We start from the raw sequence: 18,371 nt of genomic DNA on the forward strand, positions 1-18,371 counted from the left end.
CTCTTTGTGGCGGTGACCTCACATCATCTTGACCTCCTGATGAGTCAGTCAGTGCAGGAAGGAAGAAGGAACACGTATACCTTTGGTCGCTTCCGCTAATCGTGTAGTAGTGTAAACATGTAGCTGCTTCGCCAGTTTGAGACATGTTGCCTTCTTGCTCTGCTGTCTAGCGGTTTTTGTCAGTTCAGTTTTGTCAGTTCAGTTTTGTCATAAATCTGCACGACGATGGCAGTATTGCAAAGAATATTTGTATCGGGACCAGGGCAGCGTAGTAGCGTTAGCTTGGGGAATAGCTGTCCAGCTAACTAACGTTGTCCTGTTTGTACGAGGCTGGCCTTGCTAACTACAGGGCTAGCCTCAATCTGCAGCAGTAGCAGCAGCGAAGGGTTTCACCAGACAACATATGACAAGAATGGACGTTATTTAACAAGAACAACACACAAAGTGGACAGCAAAATGAAGACATGCAGAAGTGTTGGTGCGTCGTCCCAAATGAATGGGCAACACGGTAACGACAAGAACCATGTCGCTTTTAGTTGATTGGGTCCAGTTCATGTTGTCTTACTGTCTACTGGGGACAAGACGTAAAGCTATAGCTGTAGTCTCTAATTGTACTTCTTGTGAAGCACACACATGCAGCTAAGCTAATCTTGTCCCGCTATCAGTTAGTGTGCTAACAGGCGTACGCTAACGATGTAACCATTGTGTTTGTGTGTGTGTCTGTCTTAGACTGGGACAGCAGGCGAAAGAGGAAAATAGCGGACATCACTCAGGCCCTCAGCGTGAGTCCGGTGGATGTGGCAGCACTAAGGAGAATGGCTATAAGTGAAGGAGGACTGCTGACTGATGAGATCCGCTGTCAAGTGTGGCCTCGCCTACTCAACGTCCCCTCTCAGGTCCTGGATCAGGAGCCAGGTCAGTGGCGGATCTGGAACATTTTACATGGGGTGGCAAAGGAGTGGCAACAGGTTTAGGCGGGGTGGCATAACAAAGAAATAGTTAAGAGTGAAGATATCATCAAAAAAGATATTTGAGAACATCTTAATTTCCCGGTCAAATTTTTTGTTTGGTTTGGTTTTCTGATATATTATGGACCAAACAATTAATCGATGAAGCAAGTAAATAATCGACAGATTAATCAATTATGAAAATAATCGTTAGTTGCAGCTCTAATATCAAGGCTAACGTTAAACAATGGTTTCTCAAAATAGGTACAGAAAAAACTCAAATGACAGTGTATGACTAATAACTGTAATTGCAAGTATCAACATTTTGAAAATCTCAGGGTTAGAATCCTTATTACACAGTACCATAAGAAACCTATAACAGTATTAAACCAGAAAGTATTCATCACATGCACACAAGTCACACAACCAGTTATATTTAGACTACTTATTCTCACCATTTGGTATTTTCTCAGTTTGACAGTAAGGATGTAACATGGTTTAATTGTGCGATTTGGTCACACAGCACTGTCACTGAAACAGCAACCCTCTGGATTCAAATATATTTTTTAACACTAAATGCTTCATCATAAACTGCTCTTGTGTTTACCATTATCAAAATGAATCGCACATGAGTGAGTCACTTTTGGCATCTAGGGAAACAAATTGTTTTGGGTGAATTCATCTGTTGTTTCAATGCTATTACAAGCTGTAGATAAGCCAGGTACTTATGTTAGCTACTTGTTCACACAGAATACTGCAGGTTACATCTATCATGTGTAAGGTATATGGCCCAGCACTCATAACCTTTACTATTCCTAGAACATGATAGATATTAAATCATCAGAGTGTAAGCAGGTGCATGCTCACTTCTCGCTGTTTATTTAAAATCAAAGCTGTGCTAATGGTGACATGTGTTGTCTAGAGACGGTGGAGCGAGAGAATAACAAGGATTACAACCAGGTCCTGCTGGACGTCCAGCGTTCATTGCGGAGGTTTCCACCAGGTAAGCACTGACAAACCACACAATTCGAATCAATTCATGTGTATTGGTGTGTTGTCAGTTAGGAGTGATTCACCTGATTCACCTCAAGAGAAGCATGCTTAACTTAGCTGTGCTAAGTTATACCTGTTAGGCTCATATTTTGTTTTACATAGAGTTTTCAGGTGGTAGTAACCTTCCTCCATAATAAATGTCTGTAGGTTTAGGGTTCATGACTTACGACTGTAACGGTGCAACAGTAGACATTAGACTTGCACATGCTGGTGAAAACAGGAAATTGTTTTTTTCTCCGCTGTGGTATTAGAGAGTATGACAAACAGGAAACTACAATGGTGAACAGAACAGGGATTTGTTTTTCAGAAAATTGAAAGTTAAATGTTAGCCAAGTGTTTCACTCACAGCTGATAGTGTAGCTGCTGCTGATAAGACCCAATTGGTAATTAAATGCGGGCATCTGCATCATCGTTTCCAAAGGTCTCTGTTTATCCCAGTCCATAAAACGCAGCAAGTAGCTTTTTAATATGTGTCCACTTTGGGGCTCTAAAACGCCAGGATAGTGTGGATCACATGTGTTTCTGGAGCAGAATTAATGTATTTTTGAAAGAAATCAGAGTGGTATGCATGTCTTAAGTGTCTGGATCATTGACGTTATGAAATCACATCATAAATTCACTTACTTTTAATTCATTCATTCAGGGATTTTTGACCTAGGTTAACCAGCAATGTGTTTCCATTCAAGCTTTTTAATTATTATTCAGATCTTTATTGTGGTGTAAGACACAAAAAGTGTTATTCAACAGAACAAATTAAAGTGGAATTGCATTGGAAAAACGTTAATATTGTTGGTGTTGGGTCCTACCTAAAGGTTGAGATAACTTTTTTCTGTACAGGTATGCCAGATGAACAAAGAGAGGGTCTCCAAGAAGAACTAATTGACATCATCCTCAGAGTTCTGAAACGTAATCCCCAGCTGCACTATTATCAGGGCTACCATGACATTGTTGTCACCTTCTTATTGGTCCTGGGAGAGCGTCTTGCAACTGCTCTGGTGGAAAAGCTCTCCACACATCACCTCAGGTACACAATTTTCATAGATCTTGATAAACATATTAATGTATGCATGTGCATGTACAGTATGTTCCTGTAGATGTCTTCTTTTTTCAGTCCTTGGTGTCTACATGTTGAGTTGAATATATCGTTTCTCTTTCCTTTTTTGTTTCACAATGGCCTCTCTCTCGTTCATCCCCTTGCTCAGGGACTTCATGGATCCCACAATGGACAACACAAAACATATTCTGAACTATTTGATGCCCATCATTGAGAGGGTCAACCCAGAGGTCCATGACTTCATGCAACAGTAAGGTTCTCTGTTATTTTTGTGACCAAAGGAAACAAAGGAGTTATAAACTGATAAAGGCCCAAGCTCTATTATTTTCAATGTATGTTCAATGTCTAGAGTACTAACAAAGTTATTTTTCCCTGGAGGATAAGAACAAGATTACACTGAGACAATCTTTGCCATTTTCTGACTCATAGGGCTGAAGTGGGTACAGTCTTTGCTCTCAGTTGGCTGATCACCTGGTTTGGGCACGTCCTGTCAGACTTTCGCCACGTCGTCCGGTTGTATGACTTCTTCTTGGCCTGCCATCCTCTGATGCCTATCTACTTTGCTGCTGTGGTGAGTTTCCTGTTATCACTGTAACGTTTAAGGCCTCCTTAATCAGGGGCGAGGGCAATTATATGAGCTTTATTTATTGATTTACTGATGTAAGCCAGAGGCCATTTACTGTAAGCCTCTGCTCAACTTTTTTGTCACTGTACAGAGGCTTGTTAATTCAGGATAGTGATATGCTGAATAATTTGTCAATTATGAGGGCTGCAGTTAGACGCTATTATATGTCTGTATATTTTGGTATTATTGAGCAATTATTCCATAATAACCTTTCAGCATAATGTAAGACAATTGATTTATACAGCCTAGAGGAAATATGACCCTTGATAAGAGATTTAAAATGTTCTCAGAGCTGTTCAATGAGAGGATAGGTTGCTCATCTAATGCTAATCCCAAAACAACCCTGGGATGACACCCAACAATCAATTATTTTTATTTTTAAAGCTTCCTATTCCAGCTTTAATGGCTAATAGTGATACGTGATGATAATTTCATTACTGTTATCATTCTTAAACAAGGGTGACGTGCAGAACTACAGTAACTACAGCAGTATACATTTGATCGGCCACACCATCATGAATATAGATAGGAAAGAGTTGTTGAAGCTTGGTTAAGTAAAGAAGTGAAGATCAGTGAGCAGCAGCAGTTTGGGTTCATGCCAAGAAAGAGTAGCACAGATATGCCGTTTGCTTTGAGAGTGCTGACGGAGAAGTATAGAGAAGGCCAGAACGAGTTGCAGTGTCTTTGTGGATCTAGAGAAAGCTCATGATTGGGCGCCAAGAGAGGAACTGTACTGTATGAGGACGTATGTGAGGGTGGTGCAGGGCATGTATGAGGACAATGAGACAGTGGTGAGGTGTGAAGCTGGAGTGTCGGGTGGGTTCAAGGTGAAGGTGGGATTACATCAGGGATCAGTTTTGAGCCCCTTCAATGATGCAACTGCTCTAGTGCAAAAGCATTTGCAGATGATATTGTAATCTGTATTGAGAGTAGGGAGCAGGTGGATGAGAGCCTGGAGAGATGGAGGTCTGCACTGAAGAGAAAAGGAACAAAGGTGAGGAGGAGTGAAACGTATTACATGTGCGTGAATGACAGCGGTACGGTGACGTTTCAAGGAGTAGGGGTAGGGAAAGTGGATGAGTTTAAATACCTGGGCGGGTTTAACCATCCAATGCATTGGACAGTGGACAAGAGAGGTGAAGAAAGGAGTACAGGCAAGGTGGAGTGGGTGGAGACGAGTGTCAGAGGTGATGTGTGACAGAAGGATAGCAGGAAAAGACTGGGGCACTGTGTTAAAGCCAGGAGGTGGAGCTGGAGGTGACCAGGATGAACAGGATTAGAAATTATGTTTGGAAGTGAGAGAATCTGTGCAGTGGAGGTAGAGTTATTATTATATCTAACAATTGATGTTGAAAATGGAGCTGCCAGGCAGGAGGAAAAAGGGAAGACCACAGAGACGGTTGATGGAGATTGTAAAGGAGGACATGAGGACAGATGAGGACACAAATGATGGAGAGTCTTGACTCCTAAAATATTATCTGGTCTCTATCTCTCCTCTAGCTTCTCCTCTCTAAGATACTGATTCCCCTTTCCTTCTACCTCTCCTTCACTATCCCCCTCCCCTCTCTCCTCTGTCCTACATAAAGCGGTCAAAGCTGTACAATTGGAGTCTTGGTTCTGCCAGAGATTTCTTATTGTTAAAAGGGATTTTTTCCCTTCTCTCCACTGTCGCCAAGCGCTTACTCATTGTGTGAACAGTTGACACGCTCTAGAATAATTGTAGAAGTCTTGACCTTACTATGTAAAGTGCCTTGAGATAATGTATGTTATGAATCCATTTTTATTTAATTCGTCAATTTGTCTAACCCCTGCTTAGCACACAGCAGCTGCATAAACCCCTAACATCAGATTAAGTTCATAAAGTGGCTATGTATCATTGATACAGTTGGACCGTTGTGGCCTTTTAAATGACAAATGTGCCCGCGTGTGTTATTTGCACCTGTGTTGCAGATTGTGCTGTACAGAGAGGAGGAGGTGTTGGAGTGTGAATGCGACATGGCCATGGTTCATCATCTGCTCTCTCAGATTCCCCAGGACCTGCCGTACGAGACACTCATCAGCCGAGCAGGAGACCTTTTTGTTCAGTTTCCTCCCTCTGAACTAGCTAAAGAAGCCTCCTCGCATGACAGGTAACCGTCTGCTTACCTTCACAGAACATTGCTCACCTCAGTAGTGTGACTGTTTTATTTCTCTGCTTCTCCATTTACGCTCACTGACTGACACACTCTTATTATAAGCTGCAAAATACTTATTCGGAAAGACTCCACTTTACATTTCTTCCATTAATAATTTAATTTTCTCTCTCTCCCCATGCATTTTTTATATTTTCCTTCGAAGCGTGGCGGCCTCTACATTTAAGGACTTTGATCTTGCGTCCACGCAACAGCGCCCAGACTCAGTTCTCCGTCGCCGACGTAAACAAAAACAGGCAGCGCTGGAGAGCTCCGCGGCCACCTCAGTTGTAGCAGTGGCTCAGCCTTCGGCAGCACGGCGGTTTGTTCGATTGGCTGTCATGGGTCTGACAGTGGCTTTAGGGGCAGCAGCTCTCGCCGTGGTCAACACCGCCCTGGAGTGGGCTCCTAAACTAGACCTGTTTCCCTGAACTGATCATTTTCACTCCTGCTCGACTTATCTGTCCCTGAGTGCTTTTAATCTACTTGGTGGGTCTGTCATCAAAGAACCCTTTAATGAACTAAACCACAGACCCTGCAGTTGGTAACAACATCTGGAGTGTACTCTCCAGGTAACGCTCCTCTTCCCTCTACTAGGATGTGAGCATCTTACTCAGTGAAGAGAGACCTTTGTGTGACTCCAGGAGTACAAGTTCTAACAGCTGCGGTCCTGAATTGAAGAATGCACCCTTTTGTAATGAGACACACTGTAACACTTAAGAACTATTATTGATGGTGTCATTATTATAGTTAATTTATATTTGGTATTAGGATAGTCTGGTATTGAGTTATGCTCACATAGATTAATACTGAACGCTTGGTGGACTCACCACACTTGTAACTGCTGCCAATTAAGAGAACTGATATGCGTGTGTGCGTGTGGTTGCACCCTGTTTGTTATATATTTGATACCTGGATGAGACCAAATAGAGGATTGATGGAATCCTCTCTTTGTATAATTTACTGTTTATTAATGTGTAGGTATGTCACAAGCTGCATACACATGCTTCTTTGTCACATAGGCACTTTTTAAGGTCACCATTTTATTGTTTTTAATTTAATTTGACACCCTTGACTACACATTTAATTTTTCGCTGGGGTCAACTAATGCAAGTAAAACTTAAATCTGCAGATTAGGTCTCAGATTGGAGTGAATGGTTCACAGTCCTGGAAATAAAAAGATGTTAACTACAACACTCGAGTGGTTTACAAGAGCTTTCCCCTGTCACTCCACTCGAATTTCTTTGGGAGGCGATGATGACATCTTTCCTCATAACTCAGCAACACACTCACTAAATGCGGTGTAGCATTTGATCACAGCTGCAAAAAAGCGAGTAAAATAAGTTGGAATGGCAGAGTGGGTGACCCAGTTTTTGCTCGCTGCTTTGATTTTGCAATATCGCTTTAAAATTGGTTTGGCAGGCACTGTGCTCACTCCTACTGCAAAAGGGCGCTCCTGTCAGAAATTACTACTGTTCAACATTTTGTTTTGCTTTAAAATAGATTTCTGACTTGAGCTCATGCCATAAATCAAACTTGACTGTTTAGAGTGTAGTGTGGACAGCGTTAGCATTTCAGAGACGGTCCAGCCCATTTCAATGTTCCAGTCATTTTCATTTGATATTTTAATTTTAAATAATGCACGCCACTCGTCTGAATACAGTGTCTGAACATAAGATAGTAGTATATTATTGTGACCATTCATTACATAGTTCATCGTGCTATAATTGAGGTGGTTCCTGAAGTCTTTGTCTATTGTTTGAACTGACATGTTCAGGCTTAAAGGTCCAGTGTGTAAGATTTAGGCGAAATTATTTCCATATTTTGGGGGTTGGTTTGTTTTGTGAGTGTACAAATACCTGAATGTATTGTTGTCATTGCCACAGAATGAGCCTTTTATATTTACATCAGGAGTGGGCCACCATTTTTCGAATGGCCAAATGAAACACCTTCTGAGTTCTGATGATAACTGAAGGCTAATTCTCCTATTATGCTTGAAGAGCAAGGGTGTGCGGTGAGAGCTAGTCAGCTGCAACATGCAACTTCACCAATAGATGGTGCTAAATCCTACATACTACCTTCAAATAAGATGTAGTCACCTGCACTGGATAGCACAAAAACCAGTCAACTGAAAACACACTATAACCTATGTAAGTCACATTTGGGGGCGGTCTTTTTTTTTTCATTTTATTGCGTTGTCGTGAACTGCTGAGTCAGTTGGTGAAAGCTCTACAAACTGACTGAAACGAAGGTGACCTGGAACATGACCTTAGATGCTCTGAGGTGCCTGATAAAACAGCTGCTCGGCAGTGTTGCAACATGGATCTCCACTCAGTGGTTTTCACACAATTTCATTGCACTAAATTATTTATCTGCCTTTTATGGGTTTGTTTTTTTTTGTTTTTTTGTCATACGTTAAGTTGTACAGCAGACTGCCAATAAACGTAAGTGACAGTGTCATTTGTGTGGTTATTAGGACAAATTTACACATGTAAAGGGATTTATTTGTGATTAGCTTTTGTGTTTGTGCAGAAAAAACTTCAGTTTTCAACATCACATTTACACAAGCTGGAGCTCATTTAAACCAATGAGAAAAAAGATCATGGTCAGAAAAGAAATTTACATCCTGGTCTTGCTTAAAACGCTGCACTGTAAAGGTCAGACAACCAAAACATGTGCAACTACTAAGAAAATATAATCTAAAACCTAAACCAGGGGTGTCAAACATACGGCCCGGGGGCCAGATCCGGCCCGCCAGAGGGTCCAATCCGGCCCACAGGATGAATTTGTTAAAATTTCACACTACGATTTTGTTTGTGCCATTTTAGATCCAGTGTGATGTGTAAATAGTACATTTAGGCACGATAATGTTGAAATTGCACTTATATTTCTCAAGAAATGTCATGTTTTGTAAAAATATCCTTCATTAAATGTAAAACTAAGGAGAAAAAGTTATTGTTGTTCATAGGTTATTATGCTATTATTTTACTATTTTTACTGGTCCGGCCCACTTGAGATAAAATTGTGCTGTATGTGGCCCCTGAACAAAAATGAGTTTGACACCCCTGACCTAAACCTAAAAAAGATAATAGAATAAGTCAAATTAAATGTAAGATCTTTCAACCATTGTATGACATAAATGATGTTATGATTATGTGTATGTTGATCACTCTTGAAGTGAATTTAATGACAAGTATAAGTTCACAAACAGCAGAAATAATCATTGTACAGTTCCTTGGATTTTGTTGGAGCTAAAAAGTATTTCAGGTGGTTTGTTGCATCTTGCTGCTCAGGCAGCAGAGACAATAAAACACACACTTCCAAACACAAAGTTAAATTTTTTATTTAATCCGTAGACACGGCAAATTTAATAAAAAATACTTTAAAAAAAAATCTTTCAAATGATGAAACCCAACAACTTCATTGTCTCGAATCCACACACTGAGAAAAAAAAAAAAGTTTAGTAAAGTACATAAATGAAAGTGTTGAATGAACACTTTAGTACAACGGAGAACCAAATACCTGACAATGCTACAGCATTTTAATTTTTTTACAACATGCCACATATAAACATATTCCATAAGTCTTTAATTCACAGTTTTTCCGTGAACACGTTAATTTTGTGCAAACATGTAAAACATCCTTCACCGTAAAAGAAAGATTAAGTCGACTGAGTGAAAGCACTTGCTTAATATTTCCATCACAAAATCAATCACTTCGGTAGATTCTAAGTAGTGAGGAAAAAAAGGTTTTAAATAAATGTATATTGTTGGTAGTTGTAGTGGGTAATAGTTTATTGTTTGTAGTTGTATGTAAAGAATGAGTAGATTCTTGTGCCTGATCAAACTATGACTTTTGAATTTATACACATACATATAAATATACAGTATTTATATGTGTGTGTATATTTTAAACCTGGTAGTCATTTTGCATAGTTAATGCACACAGTGTTATCGTGTGTGGAGACCACACCAGCAAAGAGCAGCAGACACTGCACGACGTCCTGTCATCGTGCAATCGTAAGAGTCAGAAAAAGACATCAAAAGAATACGTGAACGCAGACCAAGCATCAGACGAGGTTTGCTTTTCTTGAGATGAGATAGTGTGCAGTATTTGTTCTTTGGGGGTATTTGCCCTCAGTGGCAATTCTGGCAGTTTGGATGGCAAGGCTGATTGTTCACTCGACATTTGCAGCCACCTGATGTGTCACCGCGGCCCTGTGAAATAAAATTTGAAAACAAAAAAAAGAGAGAGAGAGAGAGAAAATGATAAAAGTACAGGTCAAACTGAATTTTAAAGCACATGTGAAATGAGTGATGGCCGAATTCAATTTAGCTTTCACTGGCAGGTCCATGCAGGCAAACCCAGGCAGCCATACAAAACGTGGGCCAAATGAGAACGTGCCTGGAATAACCTGGTTATTCCACTGGGTCATGACTCAAAAAGTCCCAGGGTTCTGGTATTTTGGATGCCAACTCACTCTTATAGTTGCTCAGTTATTGAGAAACATGGTCATTGTTGCTGTGTGTGTGTGTGTGCATTTACATTTGGTCCCCAGCGAGCTTGTTTGGTGACCCAGCAGATTTCCGTCTTGCACATCAAGCAGCAGATCCAGTCGCAGCCGTCCTTTTTCTGGACGATGACGTCACACCGGGGACATTTCATGGCCTCTCCATTCTGCACTAAAGCCTGAAGTGAAATACAGTGACACGGTGTAGTTTGTGCGATGTAGTCATGGAGTAGATATGAGCATTACTAAATACCACTTGCAGTGTAACTACATCATTTCTCAAAGTAAACAAGAAGAACAATATCAAATGGCTACCGGTGCAACACACATGTATTTTTAAATTATCAGTACTTACTCAAAGTAAACAAAAACGTAGTCACAAAACAACGTACAGTTATCTCATTAAAGTTGCTATTCACAATAACAGATGTGTGGTTGTGAAACCTAAACTAAAGCAGGAAACTGGGGGGTCTGATGCAGCGTCTGATTTCTTTCAGTTTCCATTTTCTTTTTCTGTTACTGTTTCCACTCTCTGTTTGCTTTCTCATTTTGTTTGCTTTCTATATCTGCTGTCCGACGTGAACCGAAACCGAAAGAGTACCCTCAGAGGGACTACATGTGTGAAAATGCCCACACAACACAAGTCACTCTGGAGATTCTCCCAAAATTCTTCAGCTTGATCCCTAGTATAATCTCAGACCCTCTATTTATCTATTTAAAGCTATCTATCACCAACACCTGACCACGTTCCTGTTGTGTGAGAAGTACCAAAGACTCTGTTACGACCCCAGGGTCCGTGTGAGTATGTGTCTGCATACAGATTGCATACATACAACCTTGCCACTTTATTATTTTGCCTTTCTTATTTTTGGCGGTAATCCTGAGTGCGGGCACGCTTCAGAGTGTTGCTGTTGACTACGCCTGGTCTTCAGTGATGCTAGGCTTAGCTTCATCCTGATAGGTTGGGTGTCTCTTTACTTTTTCCTCAGTTTTTGCACTTTACGAATTTAATTCAAATCACTTGTTTAGTCACAACAAATACTTTGGTTACAGTAACCTGTGGGTTGTGACCTTTTTTTTTGTGGTAACTGTACTCCATGTTCGTTGAGTCACTTTTCAGTTGCAGCTTAGGTGTAAATTGGCAACATTAGTGTGTGGTCAGTGGTTGACTACAGTGACCATTTTTGTTATGGTTGATGCAGTCCACTTTGTGTGTTGGTCACTTATTTGTGACTGTTGTATTTATTGTGTGCAATTGTGATGTTTTTTTTGAGTGGGATGATGTCTCTCCACAGATCAGTGGATCTTCGCGTGGTGGAGTTTACTTTGCAGTTCAGTCTGTTTTTTCTCTTTCAAGGGGGGAGGTGTTACGACTGTCGTGACTGCTTTTTCCCTGTATGTATGTGTCTGCATGTGAGCGTGAGATGGGTCGCAGGTGTGCATGTTTGAGTAAATGACGTGTGTGATTGAGTCTAGGTGGATCCTGGGAGCTGATTGGTCCTGCACGGAAGGAATCTGAATAAGAGGCCTGAACATCCCAGCTGCAGGGGATTTCCTCAAACCACTCACAGCCAGACTGCCAGCAGATATGTTGTACTTGATTTTAAATAAGCCTTTAAAATGGTTTGTTTGACTTGTTGCCTCGGCCTGGTCGTAACAGACTCACCGGTATCAAAAAAGAAAACAAGGCAATACCTTGGTTTTGATTCAATGGAAGCACAGTTTTATCTATACACACTGTGACAAGAGGAACAAAAACCTCCAACTGCTGTTTATTTTTGCATATGAACCTTGTGTGCGACGGGTTCGGGTCAGGGGGGCCTGGTTTGTCCTGGACACAAGCAAGGGAGGATTCAAGGAAAAAAGGTTGGGAACCCCTGCTCTACGGGACTGTCCAGTCTGACTGAACAGATAAGTATGTTGTGTGTCAGTGTGTGCAAGTTTATGTATCAGCAGAAATAAAGAGACAGAAGGATTTAAAATCCTTTTAAAGTCGATGTACCTCTAGCATCAGCTTGGTTTGCTGAGCCGCCTGGTCGTTTTGTGCTCGGATGCGCAGGTCATCCTGGTAATCTTTGCAGTTCATGCCTGTATGGATGGCCTTAAAAAACATCACAGAATCCCTTATGTTCAATGCTGTTACTACACATAGAAAAACTTGTTTAACATAGAAAGTTAAACAAATCTACCTTGCAGAGGATACAGTTGGTGATTTGGCAAAGTTCACAGAGGAATTCATTGACTTCATCCTCGTAGACGCACCATCCTCGACAATTGGGAGTCTGACAGTGGAAGCTGTGGTCCGTGCGGCTCTCTGCGATTATCAAGCGCAACTCCAGAAACCGCTGGTGCTCTTCCTCTGTGAGCAGCTGCATCCAGGATCATACAGTTAACAGAGAGACAGAGAAAGGGTGATATGTATGCACATTATTCCTCCGTCGGCTGTTTTTTTTGTTTGTTTGTTTTTAAATATATCCAAAATGATTCTTACCGCTTTGATTTCCCGATCTAGTAGCTTGCTATCACATACATCGGGGCACGCAACCTCAGCATCTTGACTGTTCACGATTGTCTCATGTAAACACTCCCTTAACAAGGACATACAGTTCACACAAACACAGATTGAAATGTGCAAAAGAAGAAATGCATATACAGTAAGATATACAGACAAAATATATATATATATATATATATATGTATGTGTATATATATATGTGTGTGTATATATATGTGTATATATATATATACATATGATGTGTGTGTGTGTGTGTGTGTGTATGTATGTATGTATATATATATATATATATATATGTATATGTATGTATATATATTTATATATATATATATACATATATATATATATATTATATATATATATATATATATATATATGTTTATATATATATACATATACTACTATACTATACTATCTGACCTGCAGAAGGTGTGTAGACACTCTCTGAGCACAATGCCTTCTTCTGGTCCCACAGTATTGAAGCAGATGGGACAGTCTATTTCCGTGGCATTGGAGATAAGATTCTGTTCATCTGTTGCCAACAAGTACATGTAGTTCATCTCTCGTTCTTCTTTCTGAGCCTTCATCGCAATGTAAGGGAGAGATTCATTAATTATTAACATATAATTATTACCAACATACAGTAAAAAAGAAGCAGCTAATGACTGTTGACTGGTATTTTTTTGTTGGGCTGTGTGGACATTCAAGCATCAAGTCCAATTTTCAAATCAATTTATTTTTTTCTACATATTTTTTCAATATACATGCACTGAGAGTTGACGTTATAGACCTGTCCCACAATACCGAGTGGACTTAAATATGACAAATAAATTAAATATGATATGTTTCTGTTGTTGAAATATCAATGTGCGTGTGTGTGCTATTTGAGAGAGGAGTCGTGTTCACATTAAAGTCAGTTGCAAGACACTTGTAGTTATGAATGTAAACTATTAAATCTGATCAGTAATGACTCAGAATTTAGTCAGATTTGAACACTGTGTCTAGTAATTGTCATTTTTGGTTGTGTGGGTGTTGCCTATAAAATACTTTATGGAACAACCTCTTCTCTACACGAGGAGAAAACTATTGGCCGGGGTTGGGTCAAATGTATACAGATACTGAGTTTGTCAACGGGCTGAAAAAAGGTTTCATGAATCCTGGTTTATGGCTGCTTCTGTTACCTGTTCATACTGCAACATGGCCAACTTTTCCTGCTGAATTCGTAGAATTTCCTCCTGGTCCGGCTGATAGATCTCTGGCACCTTATAATTCTCAGGCCGTTCCCCTCCGCACATCTCACAACCAGGACGCGTTGGCTTGTTCACAAAAGTGCAAATAGTGCAGGCCCAGCCCAGCTACACACACACACAAATGAATATGGTATATATGGTTGTGCAGCCAATGGACACACACTACGTAAACTTACAGTGCATCAGCAGACTTATGGGCTCAGGCAGATGTTGTATTCTCACCTGAGGTTTAGGAAGCACAGCAGGTTTAGGAACAGTTGGGGGTTTAGCAGGAAGAGGAGGAGGAGCTGCCTTCTGTCCGCCACCTCCGCCCAGCCCTCTGGGAAAAAGGTGCATTGTCTCCATTGACTCCACAATGCCTAAGAAAATAAATGATTTTCCCATTAAAAAAATCTATTCAACCTGTAATGAACGATAACAGAAAAACGGTATTACTGAACAATGTCGGTTCAGCTTTGGCCTTCAGTGTTTTACCAGTGTATGTGTGTGTGTAACTGACCCTCAATGCGTTGCTGCTCTTGGTCTATATTATGCTGATGCCGGGTCAGTTTAACAGTGTGGGCAGAGCGGATGAACAGGAAAGCCTGGTCGCCATTCTGACGGACGCCGTGGTTGTACAGTGTCTCCTTGTCTCGAGCCAACCTCTTGCCAATCACCCACCGCTGCAGCAAAGGTGAGAACCCATAGTCATGGCTGATCTGTGGGGGGAAAAAATTAGGAATATAATCATATTAATCTTTTTTCACTTGTAATTATGACCAACAATAAAGTAACAGAAACGTTGGTTACACTGAAATAAATCCACAAAAATCTTTATAAAACGTATTAGGTCAAACTGATAGATGTTAGGCTAATGTAATCAAAACTAATGTCACATCAGTACCTTTTCTTTCAGCTGTGCAATTGTCATATCAAGAGAAACCACAAGCGTCATTGGAATGCAGGTATCTGACAGAGCATCCTCTACTCCAACCTTCAACCTGTAGCACAGAAACATTGTTTTGATTTTATTTCTGTATATTGCACAGTATAACCAAATAGAAGCTACTAACCACACTCATGCATACACGTTTGACATTCATAACTTGCCATACTCTGAAGCTTTAACTGTTACATAATTCCAATGTAAAACCAGAAAGATAAACACTTCTCTTCAAAGAAAAAAAAGGGAACTCCAAGTGCACGAAAGGTTTATAGATTTATGTTTCAGAAACATCTGGCAAGAGAGAGAACACGTGCCTACACACTGTTGAGTCCTACCTTATGGATTCCTGAGGGTAAGCCTGACTGTTGATATTGACAGAGACTGGTAGAGACAGTTGTGACAGCTCCTGGCACAGTTTAACTGCTTCTTCACTGTTCCCACTGCTGAGAGCTTCACTCAGAGAGAGAGCAAGTTCTTCCGCTGCAAAGGAAAATGAGGCAGGGGTTCACGTCATCATGTCGGTTTTTATCAATGTCACGCTCACAAGACCAGTGTGAAGGACTGTGTGGCGTCTAGAGGTGATGTTGCAGACAGCAAACTCAATACCCTGCTCCTTACTTTCCCTTTTCTTGCAGAACTTAGAGGCCTTTACATACGATACAAAAACAAAAGACCGTCCCTAGAGCCAGTGTTTGGGCCTCTGTAGAAACAGTGGCAGTACAGGACCTGCCTATGTAGATTTAAGGAAGCATATTAAGGGTTATGGTTTTCTGTATTATATATAATGAATAATCAAAACATTTCAGTCTTTTTTATTTTTGCTTATGTTTGAGATGTATTAAATATGTTACATTGTCAAAGAAAATCAAATCTCACTTCACACTGAAGACAGACTGATCAAAGCGACACTTTACATGTACACCAATGATTCAATTATTGACCTTATTCTGAATAGACTGTCATAAGAAATATACACATGAATATTTCATGCAAGTTGTCTTTCTGGAAGCTGCACATTATTTATGATGAATGTGTTTTCTTGAGCTTTACGTTACTTCACACTTTTCACATTAGAATGCTGTTTCCTTGCAATCTGTATTGTTACAGTCTGTTAGAGCAGCATAACACAATTATGACTCATCCACATTATATCTACTGCTGTGAAACCTCCAATAAAAGGACTGTAACTGTATTGTATTCTGACTAGTAAACATATTATGTGACTAAAATCAGAATACACCACACGTTAATTAACCTATAATACGATTATTGCATGGCACTGTGTCATTCAGCCTCTTGACAATCGGGTTGAAATGTGAATATTGCTGTGCATGCAAACGTATTTTGTGACTTATAAAGTTGTTTTCATTGAGAAACAATGAAGAATGTGGCGACATCTCTCCTGTAATGACAGGGGTTGAGTAGAAATCGGGTCATATTGATTGTAATAGGAATCGAAACTTAAGTTGACGTGCTCACCTTCCTTCAGATTGACTTTAGGTGCAGTTTCAGAGGCCATGGTTGCACCTGAAACACCACACAAAACACGCGTAAACAGACACGTACACACACAAACATGACACAGCAAGGCTGTCTGTCTGACAGACAAACAACTTCACAGCCAACCTCAGTTTATTTCGTTGCAGTCGTTGTCACGCACGCGCGCACACACACACACACTCTCTCTCTCTCTCTCTCTCTCACACACACACACACACACACACACACTCACATACACACTCTTTCTCTGGTCTGTACGAAACAAAGCGTTTACGCGAAGTAAAAATTACACTTGCCTGTGTAAGAGTTGAGGGCCGCCGACGACCAGGTACAAGAGAAAATGAAACTAACTTAAGTTCAGGAAGAGATAGTTTAACCCCCCGCCCCCTTCTCTGCGGCTCCACCCCTCGTCGTTCTGCAAAAAAAGGTTTCCTGTCTGGAGTTGAGACCTTTATTTTGAAGTTGAAACCATCCATGCTATAATAAAGGGTCAACAAATAATATTAATCAAATCAAATACAACATTTTTACAAATCCATTGAGAAAAATAACAATGTAAGGCAAGACAGAATAAAAGATGTTGAAATGCAATAAAATAATATTAATAACAATAAAATACAACAGCAACATAATAAGAAGAATAAGAATACAACATAATAATAAGTTCCAGCAGATGGCAGCATTTGTCAATTTTATCTCTGCAATATTCCTGTTATACTAACACAGTGAAACACAGTGAGACTTTACAGTCAGTTAAACAACAACAACACAAACCAAACTCCTAAAATAACTTTAAGAAGAATTTTGTTTATACTGTTCACATGCATATTTAATTCGAAAAAATTAAATATGCAATTAGTCATTGGAAAACGATAGCACTGTGAGAACACACACACAAATTAAAGATGTCAAAATCACAGTTTAGTTTATGTGCTGACTTTTGTTTATGTTACTTCCGGCGTTGGGTACGTAGGTTTTTTTTTTTTACCTGTTTCACCTGCGGAAGTTCACCAAAGAGGGTGAGTTGGTTTTGGCTCCGTAATTTTCTGTTGACAGGCACGTCACGTCATTATTATGCTTTATATGTTGATAGTGTTCAACTTAACGACTATACGTCTTCAAACTTTACTCAAACACGCCCAGTACTGCGGTCAAACTCTCTGACGCCGAATTTTAACGCATTATTAACAAAGGCTTTTACAGTAAAATGCCTGCGAACCATTGAATCAAGCTAATTTGTAAGGATATTGACATCCGGTTTTCAGAATAAAACAGCGAGAGCACTGTATGTCTTTGAACGAGTTTGAGCAACTGCATAAAGAGAGCGCTTTATAAGTTCTTAATAAGACTGATAAAGTTGTGTACTCAAGCACATATAATATCTACTAGCAAACTGGAAATCTGACATTTTTACTGTACAAACATTTTTACTGTAGAAATTTCAAAGTAAATGTCCCACATTCACATTTTTTAATTTAAATAAATTCTCATCTTTGAGAAGTATTATTAAATTCTGGACAAGACTGACTGGGTTGTGTTCAGGACATGTATGACTATTATCACACGGGAAATCTGACATTTTTAATGCACAGTTTTAGATATAGAATTTAGAATTGTAAATTAAACGTCCCACATTCACACTTTTTAATCGACAAAAACAAATTCCATAGGTCCAGGTCATAGTCATACAGAAGATGACTATGACTGGATGTGAACGTATCGTAACGTAATATAGCTTTTGTTTTGTGTATTGTACACCTGGTTTCATACATCAACTATAGTGTGTCATGATCCATTATAGCTACATAAAGTTGATAAACT

At 39.9% G+C, this 18,371-nt stretch overlaps 2 protein-coding genes across 2 annotated transcripts; one reads left to right on the top strand and one right to left on the bottom strand.

Annotated features, from left to right (window-relative positions):
- Positions 1 to 67: 67 nt before the first annotated feature.
- On the top strand, positions 68 to 7,044 carry tbc1d20 (TBC1 domain family, member 20). The gene is made up of 8 exons (XM_044023526.1): positions 68 to 508; positions 730 to 915; positions 1,870 to 1,950; positions 2,838 to 3,024; positions 3,203 to 3,304; positions 3,484 to 3,625; positions 5,630 to 5,808; positions 6,017 to 7,044. Exons 1-8 carry the CDS (start codon positions 457 to 459, stop codon positions 6,279 to 6,281), a joined length of 1,194 nt encoding a protein of 397 aa, XP_043879461.1. The 5' UTR covers positions 68 to 456; the 3' UTR covers positions 6,282 to 7,044.
- Positions 7,045 to 9,202: 2,158 nt separating this feature from the next.
- rbck1 (RanBP-type and C3HC4-type zinc finger containing 1) lies at positions 9,203 to 16,915 on the bottom strand. The gene is made up of 13 exons (XM_044022880.1): positions 16,847 to 16,915; positions 16,530 to 16,577; positions 15,386 to 15,530; positions 15,009 to 15,105; positions 14,625 to 14,823; positions 14,348 to 14,484; positions 14,057 to 14,230; positions 13,296 to 13,456; positions 12,852 to 12,948; positions 12,550 to 12,729; positions 12,363 to 12,461; positions 10,396 to 10,539; positions 9,203 to 10,067 (listed from the first exon to the last, which is right to left on the bottom strand). Exons 2-13 carry the CDS (start codon positions 16,567 to 16,569, stop codon positions 9,987 to 9,989), a joined length of 1,554 nt encoding a protein of 517 aa, XP_043878815.1. The 5' UTR covers positions 16,570 to 16,577; positions 16,847 to 16,915; the 3' UTR covers positions 9,203 to 9,986.
- Positions 16,916 to 18,371: the final 1,456 nt, after the last annotated feature.

The sequence above is a fragment of the Solea senegalensis genome, linkage group LG4, assembly GCF_019176455.1.
Source record: "Solea senegalensis isolate Sse05_10M linkage group LG4, IFAPA_SoseM_1, whole genome shotgun sequence".
NCBI lineage: Eukaryota > Metazoa > Chordata > Actinopteri > Pleuronectiformes > Soleidae > Solea > Solea senegalensis.

Coding starts and splice junctions, on each gene's coding strand:
- tbc1d20 (XM_044023526.1), top strand. CDS start 457: ATGAAGACATGCAGAAGTGTTGGTGCGTCGTCCCAAATGAATGGGCAA. Junction 3,025..3,202: donor CTCTCCACACATCACCTCAG/GTACACAATTTT, acceptor CCCCTTGCTCAG/GGACTTCATGGATCCCACAA. Junction 3,626..5,629: donor CTATCTACTTTGCTGCTGTG/GTGAGTTTCCTG, acceptor CCTGTGTTGCAG/ATTGTGCTGTACAGAGAGGA.
- rbck1 (XM_044022880.1), bottom strand. CDS start 16,569: ATGGCCTCTGAAACTGCACCTAAAGTCAATCTGAAGGAAG. Junction 14,824..15,008: donor TTGCACAGCTGAAAGAAAAG/GTACTGATGTGA, acceptor TTCCCCCCACAG/ATCAGCCATGACTATGGGTT. Junction 10,068..10,395: donor AAGCTCGCTGGGGACCAAAT/GTAAATGCACAC, acceptor TTTATTTCACAG/GGCCGCGGTGACACATCAGG.